General features: G+C 47.3%; 1 protein-coding gene across 17 annotated transcripts in view; it reads left to right on the top strand.

The window, feature by feature from the left end:
- Positions 1 to 21,268, top strand: part of UBR4 (ubiquitin protein ligase E3 component n-recognin 4) — a 1,862,787-nt gene that overhangs the window by 50,067 nt on the left and 1,791,452 nt on the right. For all 17 annotated transcript variants that reach the window (XM_069240131.1, XM_069240143.1, XM_069240141.1 and 14 more), the window contains exons 4-5: positions 13,926 to 14,055; positions 14,602 to 14,741. In XM_069240131.1, coding sequence (XP_069096232.1) covers positions 13,926 to 14,055; positions 14,602 to 14,741 — 270 coding nt within the window. The remainder of the gene's footprint in view (positions 1 to 13,925; positions 14,056 to 14,601; positions 14,742 to 21,268) is intronic.

Raw genomic sequence — 21,268 nt, 5'->3', positions numbered from 1 at the left:
ACTGTTGAGGGCCTAATGGTAGTCAGTCGGGGCTTCTCACAGGGTGCAGTAGTCAGACCACATCGTCTTGCTTGTCTCTTTTCTCATGTTGTTGCTTGGCGGTATATTACGCATAATTCATTCTCCCCAGCCTGTCCACCAGAGCTCTGTGATCCTCCCAGAGGGTAGGATAGATTAGTCACCCACCTTCCCGCCCCACCTCCTTTTCAGCCACTTGTATAGCGTCCTCCTTCACTGTCAGTTCACTCCTCAGGATCACTTTCACACCATACTCTGTTTTGATGCAGAGACCACGCAGAAACACTTTGAAGGTGTTCCATTCTATGCCCCAGTCTGATGCAGTAGTATCATTTAGCTAAACAAAAACTGGGTTACTTGGGTGTCCACTGTCTAACAAAACATTGCATGTTTTAGTGTGGAGGTGGGTAGTCTCCAAGTGGGGATTGTAGTCTACCCCATATCAGCAGTACCTGGATTATTGTCCAACACGGTGGGGACCAGGTATTCTGCTGTCTGGACAAAGGGGATGATCATGGAATTGCCCAGAAGAGTCAGTTCTGGTGTGTAGCTGGCGAACTTGGGAGAAGTGGGAGTACTCCCGTGCCACTGGATTTAAGGAGGGCAAAATATCATGAATCTGTCAGCCAGTCATTAAGGGTGTACGCCATGCAAATTCCCTATGTACCTGGGAGCAGAGGGGTAGACTTGTCCATGCCTTCACCCTGTAACCTAAGTACCTGTAGGCGTTGGAGCATACCTGGAGTGGGGTACTCCGATATGGGATCACCCCACATTAGGCACATAGAAGTCCACTAATGTTAGGTGCTCCAACAAGTTGACCTTCCACTATCACATGACTTCCCTCCGGCTCTACCTTCTGGTGCACAACTGGTAAAGGTGCAGTTGGCCCACCCATATCAGTACCCCTTGTGCGTAAGCTGAGTAACAGTTCCTAGTACCTGCCCCGTCCAGCGGCGCAGTTGTTGTAGCAACTACACTGCTGTGATATGTCTCCTGGAGGTATGCGCTGTAAACGTCTTTCAGGTACGAATAAATCTGATGGCGTCTTAGGTGTCACACATACCTGCACATTCCTCGATATGAAGTTGTGCATAGGTGGAGTTGAAGTGCCTCCTGATGCCATTACAAGGGCACTAATTCCCTCCCCGCCCCTTCTAGTTCACCCCTGTGTGACGCCCACCCACCACACATCCATATATGCACCCAGTCAGAAAGGAAAAAGAGATGTAGTTCGATCAAAAACTAACTTTTTGGTAGTAATTCAAAATCCCCTCTCCAGGTCAAAGAAGGAACAGACCCCCGACCAATAACCAACTAAGGAACAAAACCATTCTAATAAAGTCCACCAGGGTTGGTTGTTGAGAGGTGGGAATACAGAGGGGAAAGACATGTGGAGCCAGATGTACTTGCCACTCAAGAATGTCTAATACCCCTGATTCGCACTACCCACCCCCCTTGAAAATAAACTCTGGTACAGCAATGAAGAACATAGTATCAGCTCTCAGAACACTTGGTCCGTCCACATAGTGAGTGTCAGGCCAGCTGTTTAGGAAGCTGGCTCTCTATATGGTATATAAAAGGGAGATATACAGTGTAAAGAGTCCAGGTGTTCCACTTGTGGATAGGGCTTGCTCTAGCAATCCCAAGGTGCTCTTTTAGGGGGTAGTGTGGTCGAGCAACCTGAGGCTTATCAGAGAGGAGTGTGACTCACACACTTACTCTCTCACACACTTACTCTCTCTCACACACTTACTCTCTCTCACACACTCTTACACCCCTTCTCTCTCTCTCTCTCTCTCTCTCTCTCTCTCTCTCTCTCTCTCTCTCTCACACTTTCTCTTTCTCCTTCTCTCTTTCTCCTTCTTTCTCCTTCTCTCTTTCTCCTTCTTTCTCCTTCTCTCTTTTTCCTTCTCCCTCGCCTTCTCTCTCCCTCGCCTTCTCTCTCACACTTTCTCCTTCTCTTTCTCTTTCTCCTTCTTTCTTTCACCTTCTTTCTTTCTTTCTTTCTTTCTTTCTTTCTTTCTCCTTCTCTTTCTCCTTCTTTCTCCTTCTCTCTTTCACCTTCTTTCTTTCTTTCTCCTTCTCTCTTTCACCTTCTCTTTCTCTTTCTTTCTCCTTCTCTCTTTCACCTTCTCTTTCTCTTTCTTTCTCCTTCTCTCTTTCACCTTCTCTTTCTCTTTCTTTCTCCTTCTCTCTTTCACCTTCTCTTTCTCTTTCTTTCTCCTTCTCTCTTTCACCTTCTCTTTCTCTTTCTTTCTCCTTCCCTCTTTCACCTTCTCTTTCTCTTTCTTTCTCCTTCCCTCTTTCACCTTCTCTTTCTCTTTCTTTCTCCTTCTCTCTTTCACCTTCTCTTTCTCTTTCTTTCTCCTTCTCTCTTTCACCTTCTCTTTCTCTTTCTTTCTCCTTCTCTTTCTCTTTCTTTCTCCTTCTCTCTTTCACCTTCTCTTTCTCTTTCTCTTTCTTTCTCCTTCTCCTTCTCTTTCTCTCTCTTTCTCCTTCTTTCTCTTTCTCTTTCTTTCTCCTTCTCCTTCTTTCACCTTCTCTCTCTCTCTCGCCTTCTCTCTCTCGCCTTTTCTCTCTCTCAAACACACACTCGCTCTCACACTTTCACACTCACTTACTCACACTTTCTCTTTCTCCTTCGCCTTCTCTCTTTCTCCTTCGCCTTCTCTCTTTCTCCTTCGCCTTCTCTCTTTCTCCTTCGCCTTCTCTCTTTCGCCTTCTCTCTTTCGCCTTCTCTCTTTCGCCTTCTCTCTTTCGCCTTCTCTTTCTCTCTCTCGCCTTTTTTCTCTCTCTCTCTCTCTCTCTCTCTCTCTCTCTCTCACCTTTTTTCTCTCTCTCTCACCTTTTTTCTCTCTCTCGCCTTTTTTCTCTCTCTCTCGCCTTTTTTCTCTCTCTCTCTCGCCTTTTTTCTCTCTCTCTCTCGCCTTTTTTCTCTCTCTCTCGCCTTTTCTCTCTCTCTCTCTCGCCTTTTCTCTCTCTCGCCTTTTCTCTCTCGCCTTTTCTCTCTCTCTCTCTCGCCTTTTCTCTCTCGCCTTTTCTCTCTCTCTCGCCTTTTCTCTCTCTCTCTCGCCTTTTCTCTCTCTCTCTCGCCTTTTCTCTCTCTCTCTCTCTCGCCTTTTCTCTCTCTCTCTCGCGTGCACACACTCTCAAGATGTATCTTTATATATGTTTTAGCACCAGAATCGATACGATCAGGTAAGTACGTTTTGCAAGAGATGTTTACAGGTAACAAAAGTCGACAGTGCAATACTTGAAAGCTGCAGTGTTATCGTGTGGGGGAACAACATACGGCAAACGGGTAAAGAACAGCCACTTACGAGACCATTCTCCTGGACTTAAGGTGAGTAATGGGCAAAGATCAAGACCACACCAGCAGGTCACACCGGGTGGCACTGAGGCGCCCGGGTGCAGAGGTGTATACGGTGTTGGGTGCCCAGTGTTAGTCAATAGAGATTGGTACAGTTGGAAGGAGGCTGCAGGTTAGGGCTAGGTGTCCAGTTTGGGTGAGCCACCGAGTGGGCTCAGGTCTTGCAATGTTCTGGGACATAGGGACACCAGTGGTCCGATCCCCCTTGGTCTGAGGTGGCTGGGTGCCGAGAGTTCTTGGACCATCGGGTGTCTGTCACCAGTGGCGGTCACTGTGGTGGGGACCCACTGAAACAGGCTGCAGATGTGGACTGGGGAACCTTTCGGGGTGAACCAACAAGTGGACTCCAGTCTCAAGAGCCTAGGGGATGCGGAGACGCCAGTGGTCCTCTTCTCCTTGGTCTGGGTTGTCTATGTGCAGAGGTGCAGTGGACCGTTGGGTTTGCCGTCTCCAGAGGCGGCTTCGGCTGAGGGGGGCCTGCACAAAGAGCCTGCAGGCGTCTGAGTGAAGGTCACAATGGGTAACCCACAATGGATTTTGTCTCTGGAGAGGCTAGGGACCACATTTGCACCGTTGACCCACTTCAATATGGGCTGCAACATGCTGGGACAGTGATGCTGTCCAGCTGCGGTTTTGGCGCTCTTGAGTCCTTTTCAGTGGTTCTTGGGTGCCTGAAAGGATGCAGGGGAGCAGATATGCTACTCTACTGGAATTACTTGTGCTGGGGTGAAGGCTGACAGTCTTCTCGGGCTTTTGGAAGTTTCAGCACCTTGAGTGACTACAAGGTGACTTTGGCAAAATTATTGAAGTTGCCTGGCAGATTTGGTGCCTAGTCAGTCACTGGTCTGCAGTGCTCACTTTTGTCTCTGGAGTGTATTTCAGGGGATCGTGGTTGGGGGGGAGATGGGGTGGGGGGGTTGGGGCGTGGTGACCTGTCTACGGATGTGTCCAGGACAGAATTCAAGTCACCACCCAGCAGCCAAGGGAGGTGTCTTTTTATTTTTTATTTTATTTTTATTTTTGGGGCAAGTAGAGTAGACAGCCTCTTCCAGAAGGGGCACTGTTCTACATTGGGGGCATATATGCTTTCTAACAGAATGGGCTTGCCATAAAGGAGGTCCTCCAGTAAAACATATTTGTCCTTTTTTTTTTATCTACCTTGATCCTGTTTCCCGAAAGGGGACCTCTGGTCTTACCTAAATCAGTGCGCTGCGCTTATAGCCCGAGAAAGTCATGTCATGCAGTGTACTTTACCACCTCTTGTAGAGACGTGCGAGCTCCTTAGAGGTGATGTGTAATTCTTGGAGGAATACCACTTGCGCTTTTTGATGTTGTTTAGAGTAGACTGCAAAGCGTTTCCTTGTGTGCATGCCGTGAACGTTGCGTGTAAAGAACCTGATGGTCGTAACTGGCATAATTTGTGAATTGGGAGGGACTCCAGCGGGAGGGGAGTGGTTGACCATGGGGAATTTGTTTCTGTTTGGGAGCAAAGGCTCTCTGTATGGCATCACAGCCAGGGGGTTCTGTATATGAATGGTAACTGTTAGATGTGTGAGGATCCCACGGTATGTGTGGTCGGGTGTGATGTATGTGGGAAGGAAGGAGTGGAGGATTCCTACTTTACAATGGGGGGGTGTCATGTTCAAAGGTGTGAGTAGCTACTAGGCATTACGACTGCAATATCCACAATATGTACAGTGAGGGAATGAGGAATTAGTGTGGGAAGAGTGGAGCCCGCTATTACAGTGATTTAATCTAGTCAAGACATATGCTGCAAACAGTTACAAAGGATACGGTATGTAGACAAATTGTCTGCAGTTTGTGGAGTTACAACAGGCAAGGCCTGCAAGTCTTTCTGTGTGATTAGTCCCCTGTGAGCCCTCATCTGAGAAGAAAGGGTTCTGTGTCTCCATCAGTTGAAGCTGGTGTTGACCCAAGGCCAGCCGCCTCCTCCAGGGCTTTCATGCGGTCTGATTTATTTGTTTGAGATTGGGAAAATGGGTATTTGGGAGCACTGGAAGTAGTTGTCTTTTTCATCTTGGTCCTACGGCGCCGTTGGTCTGCATTCTGAAGGGTGTCTTGGCGGTGCGGGGTTCTCCAGACATCTTTCTGGTCCAACTAGTCCCAAGCCTCCGTTGGAGTGGTGAAAATGAAGCTTTTCCTGTTTGCAGTGATTTTTCACACGGTCAAGGAATAGTAACTCATTGTAGCCCCAGGTCTCTGAGGCGGCGCCCCTATTAGTGGGGGTGGTGCAGGTGCTCTAGGGTGAGTGGGGTATTGGCATCAACCTGACATTCAAACTTTCTCATGGGTGTGAGGTTTGTGGACAGCATGAATGTTTTGAACCAAGTCGGAAGGAATGATCTAGGGTCCTGACCTTCCACTCCCTCTGGGAGACCCAACATTCAGCTATTTTTCCTGCTGGAATGCAGTCTGTCTCATCAGCCTGGGTCTCTAGGCGCTACACCGCTTTCGTAGGTCTCGGATCACTGCTTGTGACTCTAGTTCAGCCATAGTCTCCCCCCCACCCCCCCACCCCCTGCCCCAGTTTCTTAACTGCTCGTTTTGATCGTTGTCTCGGAGGAGACTGAGGGCCTGATTTGGATATTGGCTGAAGGGTTACTCCATCACAATGATGGAATAACCGACCAATATCTAATTTTCTAAATCCCGTTATATCCAGTGGGATTTAGATTTCAGCGGACGGGATATCCATCACCCTTGTGACAGAGTAACCCTTCCACCAATATCTAAATCAGGCCTTTAATTTTGTAGCGAGTATCCCAAAGAGGGGCTGTACGGACACTCTGGAGTGTTTCATAGCAGCTACAGAGGAGGACGCAGCCTCCCCTTACACCAGGGTGTCTGGCAGCGTGGCGAATCTCAACCAGCCCATGGTTGTTCAGAGTTATGCAGGGTGTCCCTCATTGAGCCAGAAGAGCACTCACCTGCTGGGCAAGGTGTCTAGTAAATTGTCAGCTGCAGCAGGTCTTGGTTTGATGGAGATGCCCCCACTATGTCCTCTTAGTCCCTCCAAGTACCTCACGTCGAGGTCTGGTGCAGTATTGTGCGCTGGCCATTGTGTGTCCAGTTATCCCTTATTAGTGAAATGTAGTAGTGTTCTAGCAGCTTAGGCTGATAGAGGTAGCTGTTGCAGAGCAGCTTAGGCTGAACTAGGAGACATGCAAAGCTCCTTCAGTACCACTATAGTTACACAGTACTTTTACACAATAAAAGACCATACTCCATGTTACCAAAAATAAAGGTGCTTCATTTTAGTGACACAAGGCCAAAAATATCTTCGAGGCAATACTCCTTCTGGAGGTAAGTATTATACACAATATATACACTAGACACCAAAATAAGGTGAGTAAATAGTCATAGGATAGTGCAAACAATAGAAAATACCATAGAATGCAATCGGAATGAATAGGTCTAGGGGCAACACAAACCATATACACAAAATGGAATGCGAATCACAAATTCCCCCCATGTCAAGTTTAGTGTGTAGAGGAGCGCTGGGAGAGTAAGAAAACCACAAAGGTGAGTAAAATACCCCACCGCAGAGCCCAGGAAAGAAGTAAAGTACTGCAAGTTTCCTTAGGACACACTACAAGTCGTGATTAGAGGTATTGCAAGAATCAAGCAAGACTGCAAGCAACAAATGGTGGATTCCTGGACCTGAAGACCTGTGAAGAGAGGAGACCAAGTCCAGAAGTCGCAGAAGATTCCAGGAAGAACAGGAGCCCTTGCCAACCTAGAAGATGGTGCAAAAGAGGATTCTCCGGTTGGAAGAAGGCTGCAGAAGAGCACCAAAGATGGCTGCAGGTTCCTGCTTGATGCAAAGGATGTTCCATGTGGAGATGTTGGATGCAGGCGAGTTGCAGCGCTAGATTCGTCCAAGCCTTCGTTCAAGCAATGTTGCGGATTGTGTTAAAATGGTGCTGCCTCGACACAGGAGGGACCTGGGGGGGCCTCAACTCTGAGGAGGCAGAGGAGGCTCCCAACACTGGAGGGAACCCACAGATGACCAGGCAGCACCCACAGAGGTTCCAGGACATGGGGACAAAGAAGGTGCAAATTGCGGTTGCTGGAGCACTACAAAAGGAGGTCCTACACCGCCGGAGAACAACTCGGTGAGTTGAGCGTCGCAGGATGGAGTGCTGCGGACCTGGGCCAGGCTGTGCACGAAGGATACTTGCAAATAATGCACAAAGGTCTCAGGAGGTGACCATGACACAGTGCACAGGGGTACTGTTGCAAATGGGGAATGCAAGCTCTTACCTTTGGACAGCAGGACTTTAGGACAGTCTGTGCAGAGGGGGCCCACCACCTGTGTTCCAAGGAGCATGCTCTTCGTCAGGAGAGGAGTCTCAAGAGAACCGGTTGTCGTCTTAGAAGGTGCCTGCTGGGGCAGGGAAGTGACTCAGTCACTCCACAGGAGATTTCTTCGGTCCTTCTGGGGCAGGGTGAAGACTGAGTCCTCCGAGCGTGCACGCCGTGGAAACTGTTGCAGTTGCTGGCTGGAGCTGAAGTTGCAAAGTCGAAGTAACCCTCCTGGATTCTTTGTTGCAGTTCCTGGAGCAGTCTGCGGTTGATCCGAAGTCAGAGGATGAAGCAGTAGTTGCAGAGGATTCCTGAAGCAGAATCTGAAGAGAAACTCTCAGGAGAGACCCTAAATAGCCCTGAGATCGGAATTGGCTACCTAACCAGGTATGCACATATCAGGAGGGGTCTCTGACGTCACCTGCTGGCACTGGCCACTCAGAGGCCACAAGTGTCCCCACACCTGGAAAACAAGATGGCTAAAGTCTGGGACACACTGGAGGAGCTCTGGGCATCACCCCTGGGTGGTGATGGACAGGGGAGTGGTCACTTCCCTTTCCCTTATCCAGTTTTGCGCCAGAGCAGGGACTCTAGGTCCCTGAACCGGTGTAGACTGGCTTATGCAAGGAGGGCACCATCTGTGCCCTTCAAAGCATTTCCAGAGGCTCTGGGAGGCTACCCCTCCCAAGCCTGTAACACCCATTTCCAAATGGAGAGGGTGTAACACCCCCCTCCCAAAGGAAATTCTTAGTTCTGCCTTCCTGGTACTGAGCTGCTCAGACCCCAGTAGGGCAGAACCTTGTCTGTGAGGTAGCAGCAGCTGTAGCTGCATTGCAAGCCTCCGAGCTGGTTTGGCAGTACTGGTGGTCCATGGTGGAGCCCCCAGGATGCATGGGTTTGGCTCCGCAATCCCAGATTTTGATTTTTTTTGGGGGGGGGGGGGGGGGGGGAAGAACAATTCCATGACCTTAGACACCCTACATGGCCATATTTGAAGTTACCATTGTGAAGCTACATATTGGTATTGACCTATATGTAGTGCACGTGTGTAATAGTGTCCCCCTGCATTCACGAAGTCGGGGGATTTGGCCCTGGACAGCGTGGGGGCACCTTTGCTAGTGCAAAGGTGCCCTCACGCTTAGTAACTTTGCACCTAGCCTTCATTAAAGGAAGGTTAGATATATAGGTGACATAAGTTACTTAAGTGCAGTGAAAATGGCTGTGAAATAGTGTGTGCGCTATTTCACGCAGGCTGCAATGGCAGACCTGTGAAAGGGGTTGTCTGAGCTCCTTATGGGTGGCAAAAGAAATACTGCAGCCCATAAGGATCTCCTGGAACCCCAGTGCCCTGGGTACCTAGGTACCATATACTAGGGACTTATAAGGGGAGTCCAGTGTGCCAATTGGAATTGGTAAATGAAGTCCCTAAACTATAGTGACTAATTTAGCAGCAGAGAGAGCATAAGCACTGAGGTTCTGGTTAGCAGAGCCTCAGTGACACAGTTAAGCACTACAGACAACAAACACATTAGACCACAAACTATGTGCACTGGGTTCCTTGCTAGCAGGATCCCAGGGACTCTGAAAAAAACACACTGACACAATGTGGGGGTAACCATGCTAGAAAGAGGCTACTTTCTCACACAGGGGATGTCCCAGAAGGCATTCCTGTGACCAAGCCTCTTACGAGATCAAGAAGTCCACCAGGATGATTCAAAGTCTGTCAAGACATAGTTTATACTGTGGAGTAATTATAAAGGGAATTTTTGAGTTGTATTGTATTATTGGGTTAATTTCTACGATTTTATATTTTCTTCACGTTACTATAATGTTAATTTGTTAAATATGTTTCTTACATTATGTGGGGGGTGTGTTGTAAGTTATGTATTGTTGCTTATAAATACTTTTAGTTGTGTATCTTTAAATGGAATAGCTAGCTCATGCCAGGAATGACCAGTCTTCAGGTCAGCAAGGTTATGAGGCTTGTCAGTTTTGGAGTCTGGGTACTGTACTGATGAGCAGACATCTAAATGGTGTACTGATAACTTTTTTTCTTTTTACTAAAACTTTAAATCGAGTAAAGACTGAGTCATCTTAACACTGGCCTCAAGGTATTTAGAAGCTTTTCCCATGTATTCAGCCATTCGAGAGCGAAGGCTTGGCACATAGCCCACAATATCTTGTTTAGGTTCTGAGAGGTCTCTCCCATCCCACCTTCTGTTTGGGCATCCCCTTACAGGATGCCCCAAACAGAAGTTCAAAGGGGGGAAAACCTTGCTCCCTTCTGTGGCACTTCCTTGTAAGCTAAAAACTGGCATGGAAATAAGACATCCTAACTCTTTGAAAGGTATGACTGGTAGACCCCCGGAAAACTTAATGGCTTGTTGACTCTCTCAACCAGACCATTGGTTTGTGGATGTTATGGGGTAGTGAACGTATAGGTCACACTCATTCAGCCCACATGTGTTTCAGGTAGCCAGACATGCAGTTTGTGCCTCTGACACCACCTCCTTTGGAAAGCCCAGTCTGGTAAAGATACTAACTAGGGCCCTGGCTATTGGGCAGTGGTAGTCCTCAGGGGAATTGCCTCAGGATACCTAGTTGCGTGATCCAGTATAACCAATATAATTCTGTTTCCTGGTGCTGTTGGAGGGTCTAGGGGACCAACAATGTCGATCCCTACCCTCTCAAAGGGAACCCAAACTATTGGAAATGGAATTAAAGGGGCTTGTGGGTGGCCACCTGTCTTGCCACTGGCTTGACAGGTGGCACAGGAGTTACAAAACTCACTCACCCATTGGGACATGCCTGGCCAGTAGAAGTGATAAACTAACCTACTCAAAGTTCTAGTCTGGCCAAGATGCCAAACTAGGGAGAAATCATGGGCCAAAGTGAGGAGAAACTCTAAACTGCTGAGGCACTACCACTCTCCTAGTAGCACCATGTCTGAGGTCTCTGGTCTCAGTGAAAAGGAGTCCCTTCTCCCATAAGGGTCAGTGGGAGACACTGAAATCTCCCTTATCATCATCATCAGCAGCTTGCTGTCTCAGGTCTTCAGGAGTAGGAAAGGCCCTTTGCCCCTGGCACAGATCTTCCCTACAACTTCCCCCTGTGCCCAAGAGCTCTGCCTTGTACGGCCCAAGCTCCTGGGGCTCAGTTCCCCCTGGAATTGTCAGGTTTTCTTCCTGAGGAGATGGGACCTAAGCTGGTATCTGTTTAGATGCTGGTTTCCCAGACTCCTTGCCCCTTCCCTTGGTAGGGTGGGCCATTATTCCAGACTCCAATTCTACTTTTCACCCCCATTCATGTATTCTTAACATTGGTGCATGAGTTTTTCTTTCGTCTTCAGCCCATGCTGAGGACTCCAGATCGTTGCCTGGCAGGTATTGTACAGGGATTGCAGGAGATACCACCACCTTCTTTTGGCCAGTAATCCCTCACCTTTCTAAGGATACCATCAACATGGGAAGTACCGTAGCCTTATCACTATTGAGGACTGTATGTCTCACCAGTCAAGTATTGGTCTGAGAACACCAGTTGCTCAGTCACCACGGTGACATTGACAGCAGTCTCTCTCAGGGTTTCAGCCGTAATATCATTGATATCTTGTTGTCTGTATCTCTCTAGAATACTGGTGCAAACAGCCAGGGCAGTACATCCACCCCACCCTCTGAGACTAGAGTTGCCTCAGTGGGTTCACTGACATGGTCAGGACCCACTTGGAATCCCATCTGGAAACTTGCCACTGCATTTACTGCAGGTGCACTAGAGGCATTCTATTTGCTGGGACAGGTCGGGTCTCCAGTTAGGTGTCCGAGCAATTGCAATTGTGGCACTAAGCCTTTCTGGAATCCCAGTTTTTACCTTTGTGCCCACCCTTGGATTGGGAAGTCTAGGGCCCACCCTCACAAGAAGATTTTTGAGGGGCCTTTAAAAGACTGCTTTTATCCTTGGTTTGGTCACCATCTTTCCTTTGGAAGGTCTTTTTGTCCTCTATCTTATGGTCACCTCCCCAGCGGTAGTTTTGGTCACCCTAGTTTTGAACCAGTAGTCTGCCTTCTCCAAACTCCTGAGATAGCGTACCTAGGTCTCCAGGTACTGATGTAACTTCTCTTGAACACAATTAACAGATGATTCTTAATAAATTATAAAGCCCTTCATAAACCTGCACTTTGTTACCTTCTAGCCAGCTACCTAGTGTTTTCACTGAAGAGTCTACAAAAATCTACTTAGGTCTAACTCTGGGTTTTTCCAAGACTCCCTGAATCTGATCCTGGGTGAGTCCAAAGCCCTAAATCGGGGGATCTTTCATGAGGTCATAGGACTCCTAATCTGCCTCATTCAGTGTCAGGAGCCTATCCCTGAATTTACCAGAGAACAGTTCCCAAAGGAGAGCAGCCCAATACTTCTGGCTGACCTTCCTTGCTCTACAGGCTTTCTCAAAGGTTGTGAACTATTTGGGGATCTCAACACCTGCTAAGTATTTGGGAACCATCCCTTTGGGGATTTTAGGGTCACAAGTTGTCTCCCTAGTTAAGTTTGCTGCCACCAAAGATGGGTCCTAGGTCCATCTCTGCTCTTTCTTTTTCTATAGCTGAGTTTAGCTTCTAAGGCTATCCTTTTGGCTAGCTTCTGAAGATCTGCATCTTCAGTATCTAAATCCTCTGAGACGCTACTAGTTGTGTTCTCAGTGGAGGTACTGTCCGTGGGGGATAGAGATGGAATCATCATCAACCTCCTCTTCCTCTACATTTTCCTCCTCTTCCCCAGTGGATGGATTTTTACTTGCCAAGACCATCATTCTCTGCCACCAGCTGCTGCAGATGGGCTTTTGTGGATTTAGGCCCTGTAGCAAGTTTCCACGCTTTACAGAGCTCCTTGAGTTGGAGTACTCTAAGCTGCCAGATAGGTGCCAGGTTGAGGTCCTGGTTTGGCCCTTGCTCAGACATGGTGTTTAAAGTAGTTGGGACCTTTTTTGTGTGGGGTCAGGTGTTTGGGAGGGTGATACAGATGTGCCCTATAAGTGTTCCATAATCCTGCACAGAAGTGAAGCCATGTCTACTCAATTGTACATGGTTCTGCTGCTTTAAAGCTTGGTTCACACTCTTAACAAACAAGTTGATACCCGTTCACAGAATATACATTGAACAGAACTTACCCAGTTTAAATTTGAAAGAGATTTTGAGAAACTGCAGGAATGTTTTTAACATTTCTAGAATATAGTTTGACACAATACTATTGCTTACACTCGCAACAATATTACTGTTGCTGTTATTAGTTATATGTGGCTGTCAGTGAAATGGAAGAATCGAGACTCTGTCCCATACTTAAACCTTCCTCTCTCTGACTCCTTATTTTTCATACTGTGCTGGAGAGCCAGGTTCCACCTAGATCTCTGAGCAAGTGGTAGCAGAAAACCACCATTTTGTGATGCCCTTTCTTTGTACAGGTGTGGTTATTTGTGCAAGGGTGTGTCCTGTATGCATATGTCATCCTATTTTTAGGCAGTGCCATAATATCATTTTACCCTATAGGAAAGGCTCTTTGGTTTTGGTATTTTGAGCAATGACAACTGTCCCTTATTTCTAGAAAGCTGCAGGAGCGAGTAGTATTTGTTGTCCCTGTGGGCACGCACATACCCTGTATGATAGCTGACAAGATGGCAGACTGGAGTCCTAGTAAGTTTTGATTAGGTGAGAGTAGCTGCTGACTGGATAGACATCAACAATAACCCCTCAAAGGATGGCCTATTTGAGTCATCAGTGGTTGTTGGGGGTTCAGATACAAAAAATATATATTTATTGACTAACAGTTCGATGGTATCAAATTGTATAAGATTGTAAATATGTAACTGCATAATGGAAACTTTAATTTTTTAAAAGAAAACGTTAAAGAACATTTAAGCAAAGTTGTGGTGGATTATAACTGCCCAGTGTGGTCATTGAACAAGATCGATGGTGGAGTAGCCAGAGAATTAAGTTATTCATAGGCACCAATACCTATTACACAGTTTAGAGTTATCTGCTGGGGAAACGGGATAGTTGATAATTTGTCCTCTGATATCGAAGGTGGTAACAGTAACGTAGTAGAAAGAATCGCCCTTGCATGGCGAGGATGAGTTACTTAAAGGAATATCATAGAATCAGTCATAAGGAGTTGATTATCAGCCTGAGGGTCTTACATGGTGTTTTGCATACTGTTTCCCTAGAAACATCTGATCCTCCTCATCAAAGGCTTATGTACAGGCTGCAGCCGCTTGGACAGGACTGAGATAATCACATTCACAGCCATGATGAAGTCTGCAAAACTGCCTCGAACTGTGACCACCCTCTCCGATGGTGAGTGTCCTTAGCCATCAGTAGCATTTTAAGCATAGATTTCGCTGCCTCACTATCTGTCCAGTTCCCCACTGCGTTTGTAGGGCTCCCCACTTACTTCACCATGCGATCGTGTTGGGTCCTACTCATGCCACACAATTGTTACATTACTGTATTATACCCTACACTGTTTTACTTCTCCACTTTTGTGATGTGAAAACTGTCCTTTTGTTTCATTTTTGCCTTCTTTCTACATTGGTGGCCTCTAATTGTGATTGCTGCTTACAGTCTTATACCATGTGTTGTCTTTCTGGTCTTTCCTTCTGGTCTCTCATTTAAGTCTTGCGGCCACGTTAGCTGCCTTGCTCGCTGCCCAGTGTTGAAATTACTCTGCTTTTGCTTACAGGATTATTACTCTTCACCTTCAGCTACCCTCTAGTGCCATCCTGGGTGTTCACCTTTGTTCTGACCCTTAGCTAACTGACTCCCCATGCATCACTAGTACTTTATGCATTGGTATACTATATATAAAATTTCTCCTTTTCAATCCCCGTGCCATCTCTGTAGTGGAGGATCAAAAGGAGCTGACTTCTCCTGTGAGCTCTGAGCTCAGGCAGAAAGAAGTGCAGCTGAACTTCCTAAATCAGTTGACCTCAATCTTTAATCCCAGAATGGCTGCAACACTTCCTTCTGGCCCTCAGTCACAGGTAAGAATGGTCTTCTTTAAATATTATTTGCAATTATTATTGAGTTAAAGTGTAGAAAATGTAATGGTGATAGCCACTGGGATGCGTTTCCCATAGACTTGGTCAATGAAATACATGCCTGAATGGAATTTCCTACATGCAATCCTGTGCTTGTGAATTAACCTGCTACTTTGTCTCCGTCACAGAGGCCTTCTTGTGCTTTAGGCAAGAAGTCCTGCACGTTCTGCAGGTGGCATGGCATGCAACAACCTGAAAATAACATCCCTCAAAGCCGTGCAACAGGAAAACGTGTGCTCAATTCTAGAAAGCCAGATCATGAGCAGCCCAGACTGGTGGGCTGGGAGAGATACAGCAGAGTTAGTTGATATAATGTGACACTGTAGGGAGCTCGGTTCTGGTTGCATTACCCCTCCAGGTCCCCAGTGCCAGTGTTCCATCCCTAAAACAAAGACACCTACCTGGTCACTTGTTTCCCAAGTGACTAGGCCTTTCAGCCCCTAGTAAATGGTACTCCTGGTACTTAGGGCATGGGTACTGAAGAGGGTCAATCAGAGCTTCAGCACAACTTGTGCCACTCTGAGGGACCCATCACCAATCTTATACAGACTGCTATTGAAGGCTGCATGACCAGGTGCTCCCAAAATTGAAAACACAACATGGCACACAGCCTGTGTGCCATGTCCGTTAACACAACATGCAGTATATGTAAGTCACCCCTCTAGCAGGCCTTACAGTCCGAAGGCAGGATGCATTATATTACATGTGAGAGCATTTGTACATGAGCAGATATGCCCCTACTATGTCAGTAAGTGTTTAGGGAAGCCATTTTAAATGTAGTGACCAGTGTCCAGCATACACATGTTCCCCATCTACATGATGTCACCACTAAATCCTGGGATTTTTGGTATCAAACTCTGAATAATACAACCTCACTGATCCCCGTGATAGATTTTTTTAAATAAGTGCACACAAAGGGCTCCTTAGACATGCCCCCTGAACCTACCCACCTACTGGTGTGCTCACTGACTGATCAAAACCAGGGCATCCACCCTAGACCACATTCTAGCCCCCTGAGGTGAGAGCCAACACTCTTGAAGGCCCAGAACAAAGGTCTGCTCCGGGCAGAGGTGCTAACATCTCGTCCAAAGTCGGTTGGACATTCCAGGGTGGGAATCTTCAAAGGTCTAGCTGCCTTTCAAATGCCACCCAAGACTCCAAATGATGGCGATGGCCCAACCCCGTTCCTGCCCCCGTCCTGATCTCACTTTTGGCAGCAACACAGGTGGGAGAATTAATTAATTTAGGAGGACTGCCCACTTCATTCCAGTCCCATCTATAAGGTGGACGAGCTGAAGTGGACAATACTTTTTGCATTCCTCTATTTTTTTGGGGAAGGAATTACACCACTAGGGTGGGGTTATGCCCACTTTGCAGCGGAAGTGGTCATTAGAAGGGTGTGGTCAGCCCTTTGGCTACCACCTAGCACTCCCTGTCACTCTCCTAAATTAATTATTTAGGTGGCAGCCCTGAACCCTATAATGCAGATCCTGATTACCTACGAAGGACAGTCTTTCTTGCAGAAGAAAAGGGACAAGCAGGCAGCTGACACTAATAGCCTTTCCAGCCTGCTTGCTAACTTCACAGGACTCTGCAGAAATTTTTTTTGCTGCAGCTGCACCTTCAAGAAACCCATGAAGCCTACCTGTCTTAAAAAAAGACTGACTCCCGTGATCAGCACACCTGCTCAGCAAGAAAGTATCCAACAAGGATTCTGAAGCCTGGAAACCAGACGCCTGAAGTGACCTGCACCTGACAACTTGACCTGGTGGGAAGCTCACCAATGGTGCCAGCAGGGCTCCCCACCTGCCCTGAGCCAGAGTCCACCAGAGTCATTCAGGCCCCCTCTCCCAAGCCCAGTTGTGAGAGAAAACCCCAACACCTGCACCTGTGACCCCCCCCCCCCAACCCCAGATGAGGTGGGTCATTGGTATCAACAATGTCTCCCGGCTCCTGAGAGCTCAAGTCCACCCTGGGTCCACCCCAGCCTGAATCCCCCAAACGACACCTGCAACCTCAACTCACAGGACCGCCGACCATAAGTGCTCCTGGACGAGAAAATCCAACACCAAAAGACATGCCTGCATCCATCGCCCCTTGGCACAGGAGAAGAGGTCCAAAGGCGCACCTACATCCCCCAAGTCTACTACCTACCTGTTTGTTGTCCCAGACTGGCTTTCCAGCCAGAGCCTGCAGCCTGTTTGTCACGGGGGTCAATCTCTCATAGGAAACCATTGAGCATCCGCCCGCCCTACTGCCAACTGGTGTGACCTGTTGCTTTGGGTCTGATCAGTGCCAAGTACTTACCTTAACTCACTCAGTTTGGCTTCGTAGGTAGTTGTTAACTTTGAAAATTGCACTGTCTATTTTTGAAACTGCACAGTATTTATGCTTTAAAGTCTACTTACCTGATTATGTATTTCTTGGGCTTGACGCGTATATAAAAATCTTTGAGTGTCATTTATTGTCTGAGTACAACAAATGCTTAGCACTACCCTCTGATTAATCTTATCTGCTTGCCCACACTACCACAAAATAGAGCATTAGTCCTATCTGCTTTTGCTTCTGCAATTTTAATTGAGGATGCACTGGACACACTGCACAGTGTACTTAATTTTAGTGCAGTATATATAGAGCCAGCTTCCTACAGACACCAAATGAAATCCCAGCAAGGGCCCTTGGAGGGAGCAGTGTAGGTAAGTGGCCTGGGAGCAAAAAGGGAGATTTAGTGTGGTGGGCTAAAATAAGTGTGTGTTCTTGATGGCATGTGTAGCTGCAGATACACATGCTTAGCGTAAGTCCGTCATCAAGTGCAGGGCTCGGAGTGTTAAAAGTTGTTTTTCTTCTAAGAAGCTTTTTCAAGTCACGAGATCGAGTGACTCCTCCTCTCAGTGATGGTGTGCATGGGCATGGAGTCCTTTGTTACATTGTGTTCGATGGCATGTGTAGCTTCAGATACACATGTTGTGCATAGCCCACCATCTGGTGTTGGGTCGGAGTGTTACAAGTTGTTTTTCTTCGAAGAAGTCTTTCGAGTCACGAGACCGAGGGACTCCTCCTCTTTTGCTTCTATTGCGCATGGGCGTCGACTCCATCTTCGATTGTTTTCTTTCCGCCATCGGGTTCGAACGTGTTCCTTTTCGCTCCGGGTTTCGGAACGGAAAGATAGCTAAAAATTCGGAAAATTACGTCGATATTGTTGCGTTCGGGATCGGGTTAGATAGAATCGACACCGAATCGAATCGTGAAGAGCTCCGGTAGCCCTTCGGGGTAATTTCGATCCCCCGTCGGGGCCTGGTCGGCCCGACCGCGTGTAACATCGAAGCTGATGGAACGGACCCCGTTCCGATTCTGTCCTAAATGCCACAACAAATACCCATATACAGACCAACCTTTGGTCTGTAACCTGTGCCTGTCGCCTGAGCACAAGGAAGAAACTTGTGAGGCCTGTCGTGCGTTTCGATCCAGAAAAACGCTCAGTGACCCGCGAGCCAGAAGATTACAGATGGCGTCCACGCCGACAGGACACCGAGAGTTCGAGGAACAAGGAGAAGAAGAGGAAGCCTTCTCTATCCATGAATCGGACTCGGAGGAATTTGACGTCCACGAAACAGTGAGTAAGACGTCGAAGCCAGCACACAAGAAAACAGACAAGGCCCAGGGGACGCCACTGCCAACAGGCCATGGCTCAACCCATAAAGTCGGTGACCGCCCATCGGCACCGAAAAAGGCCGAACTAGTGCTGAGATCGTCCGACTCGGGTCGAGACACAGGCATGCAGCAATCTCGGGACCGAGAAAGTGCTGCCGACAAAGATCGATGCCGAGACAGCGGAGCCAAAGCTGCAAAGCAAATCTTGAAAGAGCCTGTCAAGAGTAGAGCAATAACACCAAGGGTGGAAAAGAAATATAAAGCACCGCCCACAGACCCTGCTTTCATCACCTCACAACTGCCACCAGATTCAGTTGTAGTAGGGGCAGCTCGCAAGAGAGCCAACTCTCACACATCAGGCGATGCACCACCCCCGGATAAAGAAAGCCGCAAGTTCGACGCAGCCGGGAAAAGGGTCGCAGTACAAGCTGCAAACCAGTGGCGCATCGCTAACTCTCAAGCGCTCCTAGTGCGATATGACAGAGCCCATTGGGACGAGATGCAGCACCTCATCGAGCATCTACCCAAAGATTTACAAAAAAGGGCGAAACAGGTGGTTGAGGAGGGACAAAACATCTCCAATAACCAAATACGCTCCTCTATGGATGCAGCGGACACAGCTGCAAGAACAATTAACACAGCAGTAACCATAAGAAGGCACGCGTGGTTACGAACATCTGGCTTTAAACCGGAGATACAGCAAGCGGTGCTCAATATGCCATTCAATGAGCAACAATTGTTCGGACCTGAAGTGGACACGGCAATTGAGAAGCTAAAAAAGGACACTGACACTGACACTGCCAAGGCCATGGGTGCACTCTATTCCCCGCAGGGCAGAGGCACTTTCGGCACCTTCCGCAAAACAACCTTCAGAGGGGGGTTTCGGGGTCAGGCCACACAAGCCAGTACATCACATTCAACACAGTCTACCTACCAGGGACAGTACCAAAGGGGAGGTTTTCGGGGCCAGTACAGAGGAGGACAATTCCCCAGAAACGGGGGAAAATTTCAAAGCCCAAAAACACCTACAACCAAACAGTGACTCACAGGTCACTCATCCCCTCCACACAACACCAGTGGGGGGAAGAATAATTCAGTATTACCAATCTTGGGAGAAAATAACAACAGACACTTGGGTCTTAGCAATTATCCAACATGGTTATTGCATAGAATTTCTCAAAATCCCTCCAAACATACCACCAAAAACACAGAATATATCAAAACAGCATTCAGACCTTCTGGAAATAGAAGTTCAAGCATTACTGCAAAAGAACGCAATAGAACTGGTACCAGGTACACAAATAAACACAGGAGTTTACTCACTGTACTTTCTAATACCAAAAAAGGACAAAACACTGAGACCAATCCTAGATCTCAGAACACTAAACACCTACATCAAATCAGAACACTTTCACATGGTCACGCTACAAGAAGTGTTACCATTGCTAAAGCAACAAGACTACATGACAACCTTAGATCTCAAAGACGCGTATTTCCACATACCGGTACATCCCTCGCACAGGAAATACCTAAGGTTCGTATTCAAAAGAATACATTACCAATTCAAAGTATTGCCGTTCGGTATAACAACCGCACCAAGAGTCTTTACAAAATGCCTAGCAGTAGTAGCTGCACACATCAGAAGGCAGCAAATACACGTATTCCCGTATCTAGACGATTGGCTAATCAAGACCAACTCACTGACAAAGTGTTCACACCACACAGATCAGGTCATACAAACCCTCTACAAACTCGGTTTCTCCGTCAACTATGCAAAATCACACATTCTGCCGTGCAAAGTACAGCAATACCTAGGAGCGACAATAGACACAACAAGGGGAATAGCCACTCCAAGTCCACAAAGGGTTCAAAATTTCCTAAAAGTTATACAAACCATGTATCCAACACAAAAAATACATGCAAAGATGGTATTACAACTCCTAGGCATGATGTCCTCATGCATAGCCATTGTCCCGAACGCAAGACTGCACATGAGGCCCTTACAACAGTGCCTAGCATCACAATGGTCACAAGCACAGGGTCACCTAGATCTGGTGTTGATAGACCGCCAAACATACATCTCGCTTCTATGGTGGAACAGTATAAATTTAAACAAAGGGCGGCCTTTCCAAGACCCAGTGCCACAATACGTGATAACAGATGCTTCCATGACAGGGTGGGGAGCACACCTCAATCAACACAGCATCCAAGGACAATGGGACGTACATCAAACAAAGCTGCATATAAATCACCTCTAACTGCTAGCAGTTTTCCTATCGTTAAAAGCATTCCAACCCATCATAACCCACAAGTACATTCTTGTCAAAACAGACAACATGACAACAATGTATTATCTAAACAAACGGGGGGACACACTCGACACAGCTGTGCCTTCTGGCACAAAAAATATGCCAATGGGCAATTCACAACCATATTCGCCTAATAGCACAGTTTATTCCAGGGATCCAGAATCAACTTGCAGACAATCTCTCTCGAGATCACCAACAGGTCCTCGAATGGGAAATTCACCCCCAAATTCTAAACACTTACTTCAAACTTTGGGGAACACCTCAAATAGACTTATTTGCAACGAAGGAGAACGCAAAATGCCAAAACTTCGCATCCAGATACCCACACAGGCAGTCTCAAGGCAATGCCCTATGGATGAACTGGTCAGGGATATTTGCGTACGCTTTTCCCCCCTCTCCCTCTCCTTCCATATCTAGTAAACAAATTGAGTCAAAACAAACTCAAACTCATACTGATAGCACCAACATGGGCAAGGCAACCTTGGTACACAACACTGCTAGACCTATCAG

The sequence above is a fragment of the Pleurodeles waltl genome, chromosome 6, assembly GCF_031143425.1.
Source record: "Pleurodeles waltl isolate 20211129_DDA chromosome 6, aPleWal1.hap1.20221129, whole genome shotgun sequence".
Taxonomy (NCBI): domain Eukaryota; kingdom Metazoa; phylum Chordata; class Amphibia; order Caudata; family Salamandridae; genus Pleurodeles; species Pleurodeles waltl.
The sequence above is the reverse complement of the archived record's forward strand: the minus strand, read 5'-3'. Positions and strand labels throughout refer to the sequence as shown.